General features: G+C 40.2%; 1 protein-coding gene across 2 annotated transcripts in view; it reads left to right on the top strand.

The window, feature by feature from the left end:
* LOC149083264 (alpha-tocopherol transfer protein-like) overlaps positions 1–19,364 on the top strand; it is a 232,971-nt gene that overhangs the window by 166,253 nt on the left and 47,354 nt on the right. The window contains exon 6 of one of the 2 annotated variants that reach the window (XM_089236475.1): positions 9,482–9,761. The exons of the other annotated variant lie outside the window; for it this stretch is intronic. Coding sequence (XP_089092601.1) covers positions 9,482–9,664 — 183 coding nt within the window. The 3' untranslated portion in view covers positions 9,665–9,761. Of the gene's footprint in view, positions 1–9,481; positions 9,762–19,364 lie in introns of those variants that run through there. 2 annotated transcript variants of the gene reach the window in all.

Raw genomic sequence — 19,364 nt, 5'->3', positions numbered from 1 at the left:
CACTCTTTTCACCTTAGTTCTTGCTGACGGCTCCTCTCGGTTTTCTTCCAATATTTCTCCTTCCTCTATCTCCTCCTCACATCCTCTCTCCCCGGGTTTTGATTTGGGCCTCGCTCCCATTCTCATCCACTGCTCATTGTCTAGTGTCGTCTCTTTCGTCTGCCGATCCCTAACTCCTTCCCTAACCTGTGGGTCTTCTCTCTCCTCCGGTTGGGCATCACAGTTGTCTACACCATTAGTATTCGTTCTGTCCACCTGCTCTCCGCCTGCTTTTCTCTCTTCCTTGGTCTGCACCTCTGGCTTCTCCGGCTCTTTAATATCCATCAGTCTCACCTGCCTATCTCTTTTCCAAATTTCACGAGGGACCTTTCTCCCCTCCATTTCGGTGCTTTATTCGACAGTTTGGGTTGCAACATCCATTCCATTCAGCCCTTCCTCTAATATGTTTCTCTCTTCCGTCTGTGTTTCCTTGTCAACCTGGGTTGGAACCTCCTCCACACCCTCCTGAACAGCTACTTCCCCTTTCTTCACCAACTCCTCGACACCTTGGTCCTTTTGGGCGTCTATTCGTGGAGTTTCCCTCGATATTTCAGACACATCAATCTCTACACGGGGGGCACACTCTTTTCCTCCTGTTGGGGTGCTTGTCATCTTTCCTGACACACCATGTGCCTTAGCCATCATGATTGTCTCTTCAATCAGGGCCTTTACATACCCATGGCACCTCTGTGGCATCCTGTATTTTGCGCTGGGTCCATATCCAGTCTTCTCTGTGATTATGTGCCACAGCTTGTTAGCCGGATCAATTTGAAACAGGTCCTTTCGGAATTTATAACTTTCCTCCTCTTTTTCGTCTTCCTCTTCTGACTCCTTCAGCCGACTCTCCTCAGATTCCGTCGTCCAGCTCACCTTGAGGTTTAGCGAGTCCCTTGACCCCTGCGTGACCTGTTCTTTTTCCAACGATTCCACCTCCACCGTTTTTGGTCTCACCTTTCTATCCTCTTTTTCCTCTCTGTCTCCTCTTGCCTGTTTCGGAATAAAGTCTGAAGGAAAAAATGACTTCGTTGATGTCGAGAGGCTAAACGTAGGGTGTGATGAGTTCTCATTCCTCGTGTCCCCACTGCTCTCTGGATTCCATCTAGGGATTTTTGATTTTCCCGATCTGGTCCTTCTTGTCTTTGACTCTTCTTTTGGTTGTCTCCCTGTATCTCTGGATTTTCATCCTTCCCGTTGCTTGTTTCTTTTTATGCATCAGCCCTCCTTTGTGCGCCTCCCCTTTTGGTAGCTTTGGCGTCTCCATCATATACTTTTCTCTAATTTAAATTCAATAATATGCAATGCGAAAAAAAAAAAATGTTCGTAATCCATGTAAGTCCCTTCAAGCGCCATCTGTCGAGAGCGTTGTGTACTAATCACTCATGAAAGCGTACTAACGAAAATTTCTGCTCTCCAATTATAAGAGTTATGGCAACGATAAACAGGTTGAATTATAGCAAATGTTCTGATTAATGATCTCTGCTATCAAGTTTCAAAAATCACTCACCCCTATCATGTCCAGGCGGTCCTTAAATATATATTTTAGCTTGAAAACCATTGAAGTTTATATCCGGAGTTTGTGTAATCACACCATCCACTTCGAACTAATTGGAATGTTTGAATGATCTTCATACCGTTTTAAAGCTGACATTCCCGCCGACAAATCAAATGAAAAATTTACACTGATCATCACTGAAAAATTTGAGTCATTTATAGCGGAAAATGATAACCGTCACTAGTTGATGAAGACTGCACCGAAACAGCACGCGTGGCGTTAACGATATCCAAATTTCTTTCCTACTTCACACCACCACGCAAATCCACATATGCACCTTTACTCCTAGACTTAATAAACAGTAATTACGCATTTACTGCCTGCCATAACCTAATAATCACGTTTTAAAACAAAATTTTTAACGGAGCACGAAAGTAAACAAACTGCCTCCATTATGACTTGACTGGACTCTCTGTGTTGTAGCAGTAGTAGGTAGGGCCTCCAAAAAATGGATCGGGGATCCATGATGTTCTTAAGTCAGCCACCTCGTTGGGCAATTTGCCTGTTGTGGCGTTGTACTTGTTGTTGTTGTTGTTGTTGTTGTAATGGTGGCCTTGGAATTGGCCTAATTTTGGGCTTCAAATTAATTTAACTTGGATAACAATGCAGTTATTATAAAATATGATTAAAACAACAGGCGGATTAAGTGCAACCAATTTTTCAGCTAGTTTTTGGACCCATATACCTTTGTTTTTAGTTATTTTTTTTCTTCCTTTCAAAAATTTTAAATGCCTTTCTTTAGTGCCCATTTCGACCATTTTTAGTGCCTAAACTTCCGGGCTCTAATTATTAATATCAATTACAAGAAATGAATAATTTTTCATTCAGTTAGAATCAAATTTTCAAGTCTATATGCGGACCACTTATGCCATCGTCGCGGATGATAGATTGAGACATGCTGCTGTAAAGTATGGTGACTTGATGACTGGTGGGGTTGACTTGGATATATGCTCTAATTTTTTACTTTAGATGACACCATAGACGCTGTGAATGAAATAGAGGTGGTTCCAGGTCCAGCTACAAAAGTGAGCCTCCATGATCGAAAAATGTGCCCAAATCTTTCACAATTATATATATCCGTTCTTTTTTCCCCCGCCTACTTTTATCCTAACCTGTGTTTTGAGGTTTCATGAAAGGATGAAACCATTGCAAAACTTTGTTTGCAGAGCAGAGTGGTTGCATCTTATAGTCTCGATAGAAGTTCGCTCTTGTAGAGGTATACTTATTATTTCAACAATGGATGATAAATTATCTAATTAAATCAATTCGTTAATTATTGTTTTTATGATTGATGAAATGTTTAACGATTGCGGGTCGACTTGAGGAGGGTATTTTATATTCGCTACAAGCACAAAAAGTTATATAGATACCACGAACATATAAGAAAATGTTAGGCTCAGGCCCCATAGAAATTACACAGAAGATCAGATTAGCTTTTTAATTAATTTAAGAGATTAACACCACATTTAAAGATTAACACCAAAACAGGCATCTTCGACCAGGCAGATTTCAATCGTAGACATAAAAGAATAATTCCCGGTATTTATATTTTCAATAAAAAACAAAATTTATGCATTTATAATTTTATTATTTGTCCTTATTTTTTCAAGTGGAATCAGATGAAAACCTACGCTTCGAAAAGCGAAAAATATCAAAATCATAGAGTAGTGTACCTAAATCACCCCACTAGAAAAGAGGACTTGGGTACGACTATGAATTCATTTTTCTCCATTATAATAAATTAAAAAAACAACAATTATCCTTGCATAAAAGCATAGGGGCATTAATTCATGAGGGAGACGATACAGAAAATGTCAAAAATCTGTATCCAAGTCACCCCACCTTTACGGTAAATCTTTCCTAATATACTTGGTCAGTTCTTGCGGCATCAGTGACTCTTCCGCCGCTAGAAGAATCAATATAAATAATATAAATGAATATATAATTTTATCGCACGCGATTTGACTAGTAGGTCCTTCAATGAGGACCCGGGTACGAGCCCCACCATCACCACAGTGGTGGTCGGCTGAAGTTGGTTTTCTGTGGTTCCCAACTTCGAGGCACAAATGCGAGCCGATCTCCACGTTAAAAAGTCTCGCCACAGAGAGCAACAGGCCTACAAATAGTACAAATATTCAGTCACTACACATCACTCACTTCACTTCTGAGATATACATGGCAGCACTGAAAATCATACACAACACCAGATACGCACTCAGACTGTTAGGTACACACACTTACAATTCCGGCACAACTCACTAGGTAGTAAATTGCCTATGGCGATAGACCTGAGTTGTGCTCGGTTAAAAAAAAAAAAAAAAAGTTCGTAGTTGCTGTTTTTCGCAGCCATATTTACAAAATATACAATGTATTGGGAATATAATGAATCATATGAGCGGTGTCAGAACAATTAATGTAAAGCAAGAGAAAAAAATGAATGAATGATATACACATAAGATAAACATGATCATAATATGCCGACAAATAATAATGGGTAACACACATATTAAGTGGACAAAAAAAACAAGTTATAAAAGAAAAAAGAAAGAATCCATTGGCTATCTACTATGTAGATTACTGTCGAAGTCCTCGAATTATTTCGCTACTTTTAGTGCTTTATGGAATGGATAAGGGGCCGTCAAGTAATACGTAAGCAAATTTATAGCTATTTTTGACCCCTCCCTCCTTGTCAGCAAAACTATGACCCCCATCCCCTTTGTCAGCAAAATTTCGTCATCAGCTCTGCCCCTCTGAATCCTAATGTATATTGGTGGGATCAGAGACGTACACGGGGGAGTGGCATAGGAGACTCGTGCACCCCCCCCCCCCTCACGATCAAAAATTTATTTTTTTAATGCAAAAAAAAAATATTTTTCTAATTGAAATTTCGGAAGAAAACAACTTTATATGTTATTATAATCAATTTCTGTTAATTTAAATGTTATTTGAAGGCTATGAACGCAAAATTTATCTTTAATAAATTCATTCCGACCTACCCTCTAAGCCATACAATGATAAATTGCATAAAGTCCCTTTGCCCGCTGACCAAATATGGCCACGGGGAGTTATCTGACGCGGCCTGCCCTCGTCAAACCTAATTTTGTAAAAAAATTTTACACATTTTACACATTTAATGCGGCACATTTACAGATTTAAGTGTCTCGTGGTACAATTCCAGAACATTTAAGCGGCCCGGACACATTTTCAGATCACTGGGATCCGCGAATAATTTAGAGATCACTGAAGTGGCTCTATAGGGCACTTATCATCAATGGGAGGGGGGGGGGAAATGTCACTTCAAGAGTGCCCACAAGCTCAAGGTTTCTAGAATATACGTATAAGGTTAGGTATTAGCAAGCGCGCGCTTCTCAGAATGAAATTCGTTTTGACGTCACCCGATTCCTCACATGACCCACTCAAACGGGAGCATAATGTAAAATTGTTGGTTTTTCATGAATTTTTTCGCATAGTCTTTACTCTCAGAACTTCATCATTTTTTTTCAACGGATGCCACAAAAACCACTTATTGTCAAGATATTTTTTTTTAATTTTTAAAAAATTTATTTGATTTTTAATGAATTTTTTTCCCAACTCATGTATGCAATGTTAAGTCAATGGAAGCAGCTTCTCTCTTCCCCGAGAGGGAAATTCTAGAAACCATTAGAGGGAAATTATCAGGAACGTGTATTTACGGAGAAAAAAACATACAGGGAAAGAAAAATATTAGATACATTTGAAAGTGTTTAATAATTTTGATTTGAATTAAAAAAAAATTATTGTTAAAATATCAGTTATTAATTATTATTTATTACTAGTTATTTATTATTATTTATTATTATCATTATTTTGAACTCGCCTACACCTGAACTTGTTTAAACAGTTATAATGTAGTGAAATTGATTCCCAAACAGTATGCCACGGAACCGTGGATAAGGGGCAATAACAAGAAGAAAGGTTTTCGTTCGTTTTTTAACTGCATTAAAAAAAAGTAATCGCGATCTTTCCTAGTGTAGTCTTAACGTATGGGCCCACCCGGACACGGCCCAAGGGTCTCACGCAGAGGTGGCCCTCATGATAATGAGATATCGTTCGAGATTAAGCATGCAATTGGTAAGCAATCACGAGGCCGCAACTAGGGGAGAGCAGACATGACGTCTGGTGCCCAGGGCGCTGAACCAGGAGGGGTGCAAATTTCAACCTTTAACCTCTCCTTCAATATTAAAAGGAGGTACTAAAATGCGTGCTTGCCCCGACCGACCAATCATCTAGTTGCGGCACTGTGTAACCATTTCTAGTTACGTAGGGAGGTCTTAAAAAAATCAATTTGCGCGGGAAGCCCCAGATGCTCTTAAGACGACTCTGCTCTTCCCTCCGAGTACGGCAGTGCCGCGAGATATGTTAGGGATTATATTGAAGACAGTGAGGGCTGTGATTCCCGAATGGTGAGCCACATCCTCTTGATATGCCATTGCTATTTGTACCGCAAATATTCTGATATTCTGCTGATACTTTTATTGAAAACCGTCTTATTACTACACATAGGCTACCCAATATTTTCTGAAGGGCTGGGGTCGGGGTTTCATTTTTTTTCTGATGGGGGTGGGAGGTCCGTCATTTCAATATTTTCTGGGGAGAGGGGGACAAATAACTTATACTCAATGTATGTGTATACACATACATCGCTTCTAGTGCATTTTTTAATGCCGGGGAAGGGAGCAAGGACCCCCGGATCCCCAAATGACGGATCTGGGGGTACGTTTTTTCCTGAAAAATAACACTATAATTTCGGCTCTAGGAGGAGGTATTACAAATACAAATACAACGCCACAACAGGCAAATTGCCCAACGAGGTGGCTGACTTAAGAACATCATGGATCCCCGAGCCATTTTTTGGTGGCCCTACCTACTACTGCTACACCACACATGCACCACGCCCACACCCCCCCCCGGAACCCCCAACGAATCGTTATTGTGCGTGTACGTGTAGTGAAACCTGACGTGAAGTTTTTTGTTTCTCTGTAATGCTTGTTATGTATAGTGCTGCCATCTGCCACCAGTTTTTCTAACTATGAGTGAAGTGTTATGATTGAATGATTTATCGTTGTAGGACTGTTGCTCTCTGTGGCGAGACTTTTTAACGGGGAGATCGGCTCGCATTTGCGCCTTGAAGTTGGGAACCACAGAAAACCAACTTCAGTCGACCACCACAGTGGGGTTCGAACCCGGATCCTCGCATCGCGAGTCCGTCACTGTAACCACTCGACCACCACAGCGGCCGTGGACCGCAACAGGGATTACATCCCCCCTTTGCTCACGCGGATGTTGCTACATGCAATTACTACGTTTAATGTTTTAATACGTTTGATCAAACCTAGGGTGCACAACTTTCCCGAATTGGGCAGCTGCGCACTGGGCCGCAAAATATTAGGGGCCGTAAAAATGGGTTTCACTGCATTGATTGTGTATAATATTTTACACTAACTACATACTTTAAAAAATCAGAACTTGAAATTCTGTTGAATCCATTGGTGAAAAATATGTCGATTTATTAAGAGGCACACACATATGAATCTACAGCCCCCCACATCCTTGGATGGGGGCCTTAATTTTTGAAAAGACCCCCCCCCCCCCCAGACTAAGATTTTTATCTGGCTTCTTTGGTTGAAATTGAAGAAAATTTATATTTTTATATATTTATAAATATAAGACCACGCGATAACTAAAGCCCCTACAGCCCGGTCTGCCTTTTCCATAAATTGGCCATGGCCTTAACACTGTGATGAGCCCTCGGTGCAAGGGACTCACCCTATCAGACTTAAAGCGCCAGTCATCCCGATTCAAAATCTTATTTCACAGTATTAGACATCAGGGCCGCAACTAGATGCTTGGTCAGCCGGGGCAAGCATGCATTTCGGCGCCCCCTCATAATGTTGAAGGAGAGATTAAAGAGTGAAACTTGCGCCCCCTCTAGTACAGCACCCGGGGCACCAGACCCCGCCTGCATTCCCCAAGTTGCGGTCCTGTTAGACATTATATTGTTTTACATATTTCTCGTTAACGTGAAGCTTTGTAACCACCTGCACTGCCCATACCCAGTCTGCCCATGAGCTATAACGGCCCTACTTACTAGGGCCTCCTCCTCGGAAAGATTTTTTACGGATCCAAATTCGAAGACGCCCCCGCCCCGAAAAAAATTTCGGTGGATTTATAGAGCAAAAATTATAACCTCAGGGCCTAACCCCTATCACCAGGACCACAAAACTGTTCTTGCACCGTGCCGCTGAATGACTAAACCCAGCCCTGTCCCCGGGCCATAGGTACTGCAACCTGGGGTTGAAGATGTTTGAGCCCCCTCCCTAATAAATTGTGTAAGGGGGCTGAGCCCCCAATAATTAATAAATTTATAATGTAACGTACCACTGCCCCTCCTGCATAAGGGTCAGAGTCCCGCATATACGGGATTCTAGCCTTTATACTTATTCATCCACAAACCGAACTGTCTGAACATCCAGGTCGAGGCCCAAATCAGACATCGGGGAGGGGGGTGGGTGTATCCGTGACCAGGATCAAAGACGTTTTGTTAATCAGTGAACGCATGTTGTTTAAATGTTGGAGCTCCCGAGCAGGGCCGTAACCCGGAGGGGAACGGGCGGGTCTGGTGCTCCGGATCCGGGGATAAATTTTATCCTCTAACCTTCATTTCGACATTACAAGGGGGCGCCAAAATACTTGCTTGCTCCGACTGACCAATTTGTGGTCCTGTCCTAGGGAAAATGCTTCACTTCCCCATGCGGAAATCAGGCCCTGTGTTCAACAAGTAATGTGGGCAGGGCCGCAACCAGATGCTTGGTCAGCCAAGCAAGTACATATTCTGGCGTCCCCTTGTAATCAGGGTCGCAACTAGGGGTAAGCAGATGGGTCTCGTGCCTCGGGCGCTGGACCAGAGGGAGCGCAAATTTTATTCCCAAATTTCTCCTTCAACATTACAAGGGGGCTCCAAAATGCGCACTTGCTCTGGGTGACCAAGCATCTAGTTGCGACCCTGGCTTGTAATCTTGATTGAAGGAGATGTGAAAGGGTGAAATTTTCCCCCTCCCGGACTAGATCCGCCTGCTCTCCCCTAGTTGCGGCTCTGAATGTAAGGCCGAGTTATAAGAAAAAGATGAAAACAACTTATTCCAATTTATATACATTCCCACTGAACGTTGAATATCAAAAAAAAAATTTCCGTATTCTGATAATTCCCTTTTCGATTTTACAAACGTGCATACTTCCCATTGATTTAACTTAACATTGCATACATGGGTCGAAAAAAAAATCTATCAAAAATAAAGAAACTTTCAAAAAAATAATATATTTTGAGATGATTAACGGTATTTGTGGCATCTACTCAGAAAAAATGATAGAGTTTTGTGAATTAGACAATGCAAAAATAATTATCAAAAAACAGACGGTCGGGTGAAAAATCGGGTAACATCACTTGATTTTTCAAAAAGAGTAGCTAGAAAACCGGTTTTAGGGCACCCCCCTGTACAAACTATCGAAAGGTTTTGCTCGTTCTTGGCGCACCGAGTAAGATGATAATAATTTTTTTTCATATTTTCATAAAGGGTGGTTGATGACGTAAGCATTATCCAACCCCCCCCCATGTCATCAAAAGTCAGCAAATCGGAAACCCCCCCCCCCCATTGATGATGACGTAATACTTGAACGGCCCCTAATGAAAGCTACGAAAACAATGAAACGCGCTTCACATGATTTTAAGCAACACCCTTCTAGATGCGACAGGAATGTTTTCATCTGGCAATTTTGCATCTGACAAATCCGCATTTTTACTTCACTTCCCGGTGTGTGAATTTTTTTCCTGAATTTTTTTCTTTTCCCCGGCAGGTTATATTTCACGGCAGCCACTTGGAATCATTGTACGAATACTTTGAACCGGCCATTCTTCCCAGAGAGTTCGGAGGAACATGCGGTACTCTCAACAATGACCATTGGGTGTCTCACGTGGATGCAACGGTGGAAAAATATCAACGATACAACGAAATTGCCATGAACGCGAAGAACCTTTGACTGTCTCAGCGATTGATATTAGCTACGTTAATTTACCATCACACACAATGAGTCTTGTATAGCATTTTTCGTATTTTGTAATAAAAAGAAAAATGACTTTTTTTTTTTCATAACGAAGCATGTGAAAGGCACTCAAAATCTGGGGGTACGGCAGCGTCCCCACCAAGTCGTGCAAAACAAGCACGGACAAGATCCTTTTCTAAAAGCAACCAGAGGTACTTTTGACACCCCCTATACCTTCGAATTGCACTCGCTCATGTGCCTTAAACATGGGCGGAGATACGGGGAGGCGTCAAAAGTGAAGTCGACTGATCTAATGTATATATGCATATATGAATTGACATCATCATCGTGCCCCCCAGCATTAATGACCGTGCTCCCCCCCCCCCAGTATCGACTTGGTGGGGAGTCTATCCCCGCCTATGACCTGAAACTTGGCATATCTAAAGCATTTCACCAACTGAACCACCCCTCTAAATTTCACATTTCTAACATTAGTAGTAGTTCATGGGAAATTTTAATTCAAAGTTCGTTATTTTAACACTTACTGACTCACTCACCAATCATCAAAAACCTGAAGCTCTTCTAGCAGCTTCAAAAATTTGAACTTTGGTATGTAGGTGTGTAGTGTTTACGATACAAAGCAAGGAAAAATTTAAAAAATTCTGAAAACTCCTTCTCTCAGAATTGAAAATACGGGATACTTCCAGTTGTCACAAAAAAAAAGCTAAATGATTGTGTATAAAACCAACCAATTATATTCATTATTCTGGAACTGCTTAAAATTTGCGAAGGACAGGAAGTGAAAAGTTACTGCATATTTGTAGTGGTATATTAGAGTAACGTGTTTATATAGACACTTTCTGCGATTGTTTATAGATCGATGTTCCGTAACGTCTCATAGACAAAATCGCAGATCTATTAGTATCCCATCTCGGATGGAAAGCTTGTGACAAGCATCGTTGGATAGGCATTCCCATGTCACAGAATTCCCATGAATCAGAATTCGCCATGTCACTGACATGACGTGGGACCACGTGGTAATGCGTGTGATATAAAATTCCACATATGAGTATTGTGCAGGCACGTTCACACTGTGCTGACGTGACGTGGGAATGTGTGGGATGATGCAATCTGACGCAGCACGCCTTATGACGTGTCAGAACCAAATCAAACAGATTTGTTCCAGAAGAAGAGTTCGTATCTGAACTTTTCGTTTGCTTTTTGCTTCGTTCGGGTTTTGATTTTACCTTCTAGGCCCGTGATTCCCAATGTGGATGCCCAACGATAGATGTGGAACTAATTGAGCATGTTCGATAGGGGAAATTAATTCGCATAATTAATGCATTATTTTTTACATAAAATTTGATTTTTTAACCCATAAGGATGATTAATTTTTCGTCAACTGATTACAGTCGACCCCCTGTATTCGCGGTTTTTTTTTTTCTTCATTGAAAATTTTTTTTGCCAACACTCAGCAATCGTCATTCACGTGTTTTGTTTACAAAATTTGAGTTGTACGTGTTTAGGATGGTTCATTTTTCTAATACTATTGATAATGTTTCGAAAAGACAAAGTAAAGTGAAAATTTTACAAAAAAAATTGATATATTGACTATATATGCTTGGAGAAAGTAAATCAATTGCTGCTGTGTTGCCCGCCATTATGGAATCAACGAATCTACGGTGAGATATGTATATCAAGAAAAAGGAATCTGAAAATTCAATCCGCCGAGGCTGTAGCTGTACCTATGGCAGCGAAAACTTTGCATTGCCTACGGGACCCATGTGTTTCTCGTACAGAAAATGCTGTTTTTTTGTGGGTCAAGACCGCCACAGAAAAGGTATTCCAATTGATTCTAATATTATGAAAGAAAAGGCGAAAAAATTTTACTCTTCTCTAACGGAAAGTGCTGGTGAAACGTCTATTTCATCAGAACTTTATGCAAGTAAAGGTTGGTTTCATAGGTTTAAGAAACGATTTGGGTTACGCTATGTAAAAAATTACTGACGATCAAGACTCTGCCGACCAGAAGGAAGGTAGAAAATTTCCCAAGAAATTATAAAAGATATTGTCATGTTTCAGCCACCTCGTTGGGCATTTTGTCTGTTGTGGCGTTGTATTTGTATTTGTTAGCGAAACAGGAGGGAGAAGAACATGGCCCCCACATGCCAGTGCCGGGCCCCCCTCCCCCCCCCCTCCGAAAAATGTTGTGCACCTGCCTTGAGAAAATATTATGGTGTATTTTTTCAGTAAAAAAAAGAAACCCCTTTCGGGAAGAAAAAAAATTTTGAATGCCCTCCCCCCCATAAGAAAATCCTGCATACGATACGGCATTTGTATATGCAGCAAAACATCGCTACAACGATAATCAATACATCTACAATGATATTTTTTTCAAATCTTGTTTGGAATTGCCTGGCTTAATGTTAAACTCTCGGTACAACGACATCATCTACTATGATAAACCCCTCCATAACACGATATATTTAGATTTTTGAAATCGCTACAACAATATTTTTTATATTTTGTTCAAAATCGTTTTGAATTCAATTTTAATTTCGCCACTTGTTCTCGTTCTTCTGAAGGCGTCTGATAGCATCAATATTTTGCACTAAATGATCACCGAAAGTTAAAGTTATTTGTATTGCTACACTCTGTGTACGACACAAAAGCGCTATGCGATAAGCTTCTTTACAGGGACAATACACATCTAAGTGAATTTTATAAATAAACTAATCAATTACAATTTTTTGTAACGAATAAATACATAATAGCGCATTTTCCGTAGCAATGCCGTTATAGAAAAAATGACAACAATAGCATAAATTTGATCACACGTGAGGATAATGTTACCTCTTTAATCCCTCTACCACAATATTTTATTTTGCTCCGTAGAATATTGTTATATCGAGGTATCACTGTATATTTAAACTAAATAATAAAATATAATTGTGTGTGTGTAATAAATATTATTACATTTCGAAATATGATTGTGATTTGTATATAATTTTACGCAATACAATAGAGCTTCCCTATGGGCCAGTTAAGAGAACAAATTGATTAGGCGATATGGTTTTCCCATAGAAACTTGTGATTGCCATAGGCGTACACAGAATTTTCACGGGTGGGGGGGGGGGGGTTACGTTCTTTTTTCCTGAAAAATAACCCTATAATCTCGGCTCTGGGGGTAAGAACCCTAAACCCCCTTTGCATACTCCAATGGTGATCGTGATCCATGGTCGGCAGGGCCGCGGCGGAAGGGGGGCAAGCAGGTATCTTGCCCAGGACCAGAAGGGTGAGCAAAATTCACCTTTTATAGCCTCTTCTTCAAAATTACAGGGTGGGGGGGATGTCAAAATATGAGCTTACCTCAGCTGATGAAGCATTTAGTTGCGGCCCTGATGGCTAGTGTTGAATGTTCGATTAACGATATACCTCTATTATGGTATTTTTCTTCGTCCGCAGAATATCGTTATATCGAGATTTCACTGCAGTTTTATCATGCATAATACTAGCTATAATACCCGGCGCTGCCTGTGTTTTCTTTATTTATTGGGAGGATTGGAAAAGTGACAAACCATTACAAAGGAATAAATATATAATACTGGCAGGATTACAAGAAGTGGCAAACCGCATTGTAAAGGCATATGCACGTGCAAAACGCATTACTAGGGAACCACGGTAACCAAAGTAAACATTCCGAAAGTGATTGTTGAGGCCCAGAAACCATTGTTGCCCGACGGTTTTTCGTCCATTTCGGGCATCTGCCCTTCTCTGACGAACTTTTAAAGTAGCCTATCGTTCAATCCGGTCCCTGTTTGCTATATATCCAAACTTTGACGACGATCGATCTAAAATTGTGGATTTGTATAGAGAACACAGACAGAAAATCAATTATATATATAGATATACTAGCTATAATACCCGGCGCTGCCCGGGTTTTCTTCAATGAGGCTTTTTTGGATCATGTGATATCTCCCTCTCTTTTTCTTGAGGGATATACAAACCGTGTCCAAGTTCACCAATATGGTGACTTCCTGCGCGACTCATGAAAGAAACAAATCTAGATTTAAAGAAACGCAAAAATAAATATACATATTTTTCTTTTTTTAAAGGGTGCTAGGTATTTCGATTGCCTGCCTTTGAACTTCAAGTTATCTATCTTTGTTTCTGCTTCAAAAAATGCTTAATTAAACCCGTTAATTTTTTTCGATGTACTTTTTACGGCCCCATAATTAATTTTAAGATATCCTAACCCACATGAATTTATGCAAATAAATATCAAAAGAGACAATATGGAGACATTAATTTTCATACTTGAGAAGATATAAATGAAATCAATGATATTGCTCGAATATCCAACTCAAAAGTATAGGTTTGGCTAATTACTTAGTATTTAATCTCCTGGGCTTCGTATATCTCTAAGCGAACTGAATATTTCAAAAATCGAGAATTCAATACAATTTTTAAAATTATTGATGGGGCGGAAAATCTCACTAATTTCCGCATTATACATATACTAACAGGATTAAAGAAGTGACAAAAAGTTGTAAAGGCATATACACGTCTGAAACGCATTGCTAGGGAACCACGGTAACCAAAGTAAACGTTCGGAAAGTGATTGTTGAGGCCCAAAAACCATTGTTGCCCGACAGTTTTTTTGCCCATTTGGGGCATTTGCCCTGCTCTGACGAAATTTTAAAGTAGCCTATCGTTCAAGTCGGGTCCCATTTGGTATATATGCAAAATTTGGCGACTATCGATCTAAAATTGTAGATTTGTATAGAGAACACACACACAGACAGAAAATCAATTTTATATATATAGATATATATGCACAGTATCAAATTTTTTCTCTCAGATAGATATCCACCACATCTCTATAGTTTCGTTGTTCACCAAGCAAGCAAGTATACTCATACTACACCAAATGAAACTACTATAGAGTCTCTACATGACGAACCACAGTTTGAAATGTGTTTTACACGAAACAAAATTTCTATCCAAACGTTTAACTTTCCTTTCATTTAGAACATAAATGATTATTCCTATAACGCACGGGTTCTCAAACTGTGCACCTCCAACCTTTGTCAGATTGTGAGGTTTTCGAAACTATTCTTTGTTAAACAGTTCTGGAAAGCCGGTGAAGCTCGCGGATAAGCATTAAATAGGGGAAAAGGGCGCCTCAGGTAGAAAAAGTTTGAGACGCCCTGCTCTAATGTGAAGTTATTCCATGCAATGATTTTTTTGATAAAACGAAGCGACTCCGTTACTCCAGGCGATTTACTACAGGCGTGCAAAAAGAATAAATAAATTTAGTGAATTAAAGACTTAATAAAAGTAATAATACTGAAAACTATTTTCATTGGCCTTGGTTGAAGCACCAGCCTGAAAAATTGAACTGAAATAAGTCAAATATTTATGTTCACTTCATCTATTCAACTGAGCAACTTTACAATTCTGTTACAGTCGTTTATACGACGTTCAAGAGGCCAAGTCAAAACGTTTTATGTGTAAGTCGAAGTGAATAACTGAGCCTTTTTAAAAAATTATCCCCCTCCCATACATATAAAATTTTATGTGTTTAATTGCTTTCCAATTCTGTTCTAAAAAATATCATTTCATACTTGAGAGGAAATTAAATCACATTTCAAATCATTTAAAGAAATAAAATTTAGCACAACATATTACCTTTGGGGCACGACATTGGGTCAAAATTGCAACAAAATCTTCTGGACTTGCAAAAATTTCCCCATCTTGGACTTTTTTTTTGGCAGTAGATGATTTTCAATCAGGAGCTTGCTCTTTGGTTGTTTCTCTACTTTATAATCGTTTCAAAAAGTTGAAACGAACATATTCAACTGATTTGCAAGATGAACTTTCGTTATCAATTTAAAATTCATGTTGAATTCTTCTAAAATTTCCAGTTTTTTTTAGAGAGAGCGTTTTTTCTTTTTCCGACATTACGAACGACGGATTTGACACAGTCAGCAAGCAGTGCCGTCTGAATGCATGGCCCCACCCGAGCACGGGCCGGAGGTATCAAGAGAAGAGGTTCCTCACAAAAATGGGAAATAATTGAAATTTTCGAGAATTCTCCAGGTTGGGCCTCAGAAAAATCAATTGGCCCGGGGCCCATGATGCTCTTAAGACGGCCCCGTCAGCAAGCAAAGCACCACATCGAAAGAAAGTTCTGCAGGAAATTATCGAAAGAACTTACTGTGCATGTGTACCGTATCTGTCTATTTTCGGCAGACCTGTGCCCCCCAAATGCTTACAGTAAACTTTCTCACCCTCTCGGGATAACGTTGAAAACATAGGGAGAGAAAAAAATTCTGAAAGGTCATATGGCCGCCAAAACAATTGAATCCCATTTCTTCGGGACTCTCCACATCTGCGTATTCTCAGAAAGAGGCAATAAACAAATCACCTAAGTGTCCACTCTAAATGGTCATCAGTCATCTCACTGGCAATTTTCGTATACGCCAGCAATCACCCTAAAATTTATGTCTTTTACGGTGACAATATGCTAGACCTGTTGCAGCAACGCTTTTTCACTGCGTACAAAAATTTTGGGCGCATTTGATGTGCGGATATAAATTACGTTTTTCTTTTTTTTTAAATTTTCCGAGTTTGAGTCGAAGTGAAAACGTCGAACAATTGAGGTTTTACGTTAAATTAAATGAATCAAATATTTTAACATTAAAATGTATTTGTTGTTTAAAATGTATTGTTAGCACTTGCTACCAAAGTTAAACGCCGTATAAACATGAAAGTCGTATAACTGGGTGACGTATGAACGAGGTTATTCTGTCATTTGTAGATATGCCCTATTAAAAATAAGCGTTTTTAAACTTTATGACACACAATTCAACAAACATCGCAACTGGCCACGAGGCAGGGCCAAACTCTTCGGACATAGATTTATTATAGTTAACTCTTAATATTCTCAAAATAAAAATTTCAACGAATATTCAAATTTTTAGTTTTGCTTACCGGTCTTTTGGGCTAGAACCGTAGGATTCATCCGCGTGGGGGAAAAAATTAATCCTTTATGTACGCAAACTCGTTCAACTATTTTACTAGAAGATTTCGAACAACTGTATTTTTGCAGACGCGAACCGTAAATATTTTTCTGTTCAACAATATCGTCTGTGAATAGAAGTTTTGAGGGGAGATGTGTCCTCAAGACAGTACAGCGAATAAAAAAGGCCGATGCGGAATGTAGCCTTTTTTTTCAGAAGCAAGGAAAAAACCCCCTTGATTTGTTCGGATTGGGAGATGGAGGGGATTACTAGAGGGGCCGTGAGCAAATTCACGTGATTCAGTACACACGTCATTACAGCCATTCTGTACAATACTTTTTGCGGGAAAACGCTTTAAACGAGAAATCTCGATGAGTATCAGTAATAAGAGTTGGCACCAGAGAGTCGCAAAATAAGTCGCATTAAGGAGGAAAACGTTATATGCGGGATCCACTGTATTTTGTACAAAAGCTTGCAACAAAGCTGTCTAAGTATCATAACCCGCCCACGAGAGTGAGGCTGGCTTGAGCTTCAGGCCTGGGGCCTGGACCATTTTTGTCTTTTTTTCCCACTATAAGGCTGGGACCTGACTACGGCGCGGTTGCACGCGGTTGAGGTTGCGGGGGGGGGGGGGGGAGAAGGCATCATCTATAGTTTTATTCTGTCAACGCACAGATACAACTGCAACCGCTGAGCGCGTTTTTTTCAACCGAGAAAATCCACATTTTTTGGGACGGTTGGGGTAACCGGAAAGCTGCCATCATGTATTGCAAAGGTTTGAACACCCTGATGACGGTTCGGCTGGACCTGCGGTTGCTCTCTTCCATTGTCTATGAAGTGGTTTGACAAGGAGGGTGATGGGATTTCGGATGCACTGGACAAAGGATTTGCTCTCCTTCTCCGGTTGCCATAAAAATGAGGGGGAAAGACAAATTCGAAGAACTGTATGGTGAAGTTCTATTCGACAGAAGCTAATTCTTTGCTTGGCGCTTTTGCACTGATAACAATAAAAAAAGCCAATGAAGAAAAAATTAAATTTTTTTAACTAGTGAAATTTTTTTGCTTTCCTACATGAGCATACATTGAAACTCGGTTATAATGACATTCATAAACTAACGTGATTACGCTATAACCGAGATGTATATTTTAGAACACTTGAATGAAATGCATTGGCTTCCCGATTATAACGTTTTAGCAAAAAACCAATTAGTTACCTCATCCATAAGAGTACAAATTACCACGGGGCCCAACCATTTATAATAAATTCATAAAAAATTAGAAGTAAAAATAATCAGACACATGAAGGAATATATTTTTGTATTTGCAAATTATAATAATTAGGCTTATTAAAAGCCTAAGTATGAACCGGGGAGGAAATACGTCCCTAAGAGCTGCATTGTGTGTGTTTTGCTTTCATTATTGTCTTTTTGGTATTTATTTTTGTATCGTATATGAATGTGGCTGTCTATCTGTTGTTTTTGCAATGGAAAAAAAACCATCTAGGCCAGCGGTTCTCAACCGGTGCTCCGTGTGAACTCCCAAGGGCTCCGTGGCCCTCGAGGTAAATAAAAAAAGAACCAGTAAATTTGAAAAAAAAATAATTATTAATAATTTTGAATAAAAATAAATCAGTAACTTTGATGAATAAATAAAAAATAGGCCTACGGGGCTCGGCCATAGAAATTATATACTGGAAAGGGCTCCGTGGGTCAAAAAAGATTGAGAACCACTGATCTAGGCAAAACGTTGTATGCGGGTGATATAGAAGAGTGCACTAAGACAATTTTCATACCTACCGTTCTTTTCAAGCAGTTTTTAATTTACATACACACACAAAGCCGCAACTAGGGAGAGCGGGTCCACTGTATCGAGTGCTGAACTGGAGGGGGGTGCCGAATTGCCCCTTTAACGCCACTCCTTCTAACTTTTCCTTATACGGGGACGCCAAAAGCTTGCTAGCTCCAGTTAAAAAAGTATCCAGCTGCGGCCCTGTATGTACCTTAAACCCTGCAACATACATACTGATGTACACGGCCACAACGACACGCGTGGTCAGCCGGGGCAAGCACGCATTTTGGCGCCCCCTTTTAATATTGAAGGAGAGATGAAAGGTTAACATTTGCGCTCCTGTCTGGCTCGGAGTTCGGGGCATCAATCAGTGCCGTCTTAACGCATGGGCCCACCCGAGCACGGCCCGGGTGCCTCAAGAGAAGAGGGGCCTCCCAAAAATGAGATCCGATTGAAATTTTCAAGGATTTACCATGTAGGGCCTCCTAAAAACCACTTGGCCCGGGGGGCCCATAATATTCTTAAGACGACCCTGGCACAAGTCCCACCTGCTCCTCTCTAGTTGCGGCCCTGATGTCGTATGTACAGGGTGTTAAGCGGGCCGGGGTAGCAAGTTCAGAGTGGCGGCAAATTTGAGTAATTCGTGGTCAAGAACTTTAAATTATAACGTGAATAGGGGGCAGAGCAATTCGAATAGCCAGCACGTGGCGAAGCCATAAATCTGTGTCTGGAAACGGATTTAGTGTGAAGCATGTAAATAATTTCGTATAAGGACATTACGTTCCCTTCGTGTCATCGCATCATCTGGAAAAAATCATCTGATAACTGATCGGGAGAAATGATAAACGAAGAAGTTTTTATGATATAATACTCTTCCATAATAT

This window comes from Pholcus phalangioides, unplaced genomic scaffold (assembly GCF_987345545.1).
Source record: "Pholcus phalangioides strain wild (caught in Gottingen) unplaced genomic scaffold, Ppha-v1.0 ptg000009l_1, whole genome shotgun sequence".
Taxonomy (NCBI): Eukaryota; Metazoa; Arthropoda; class Arachnida; order Araneae; family Pholcidae; genus Pholcus; species Pholcus phalangioides.
The sequence above is the reverse complement of the archived record's forward strand: the minus strand, read 5'-3'. Positions and strand labels throughout refer to the sequence as shown.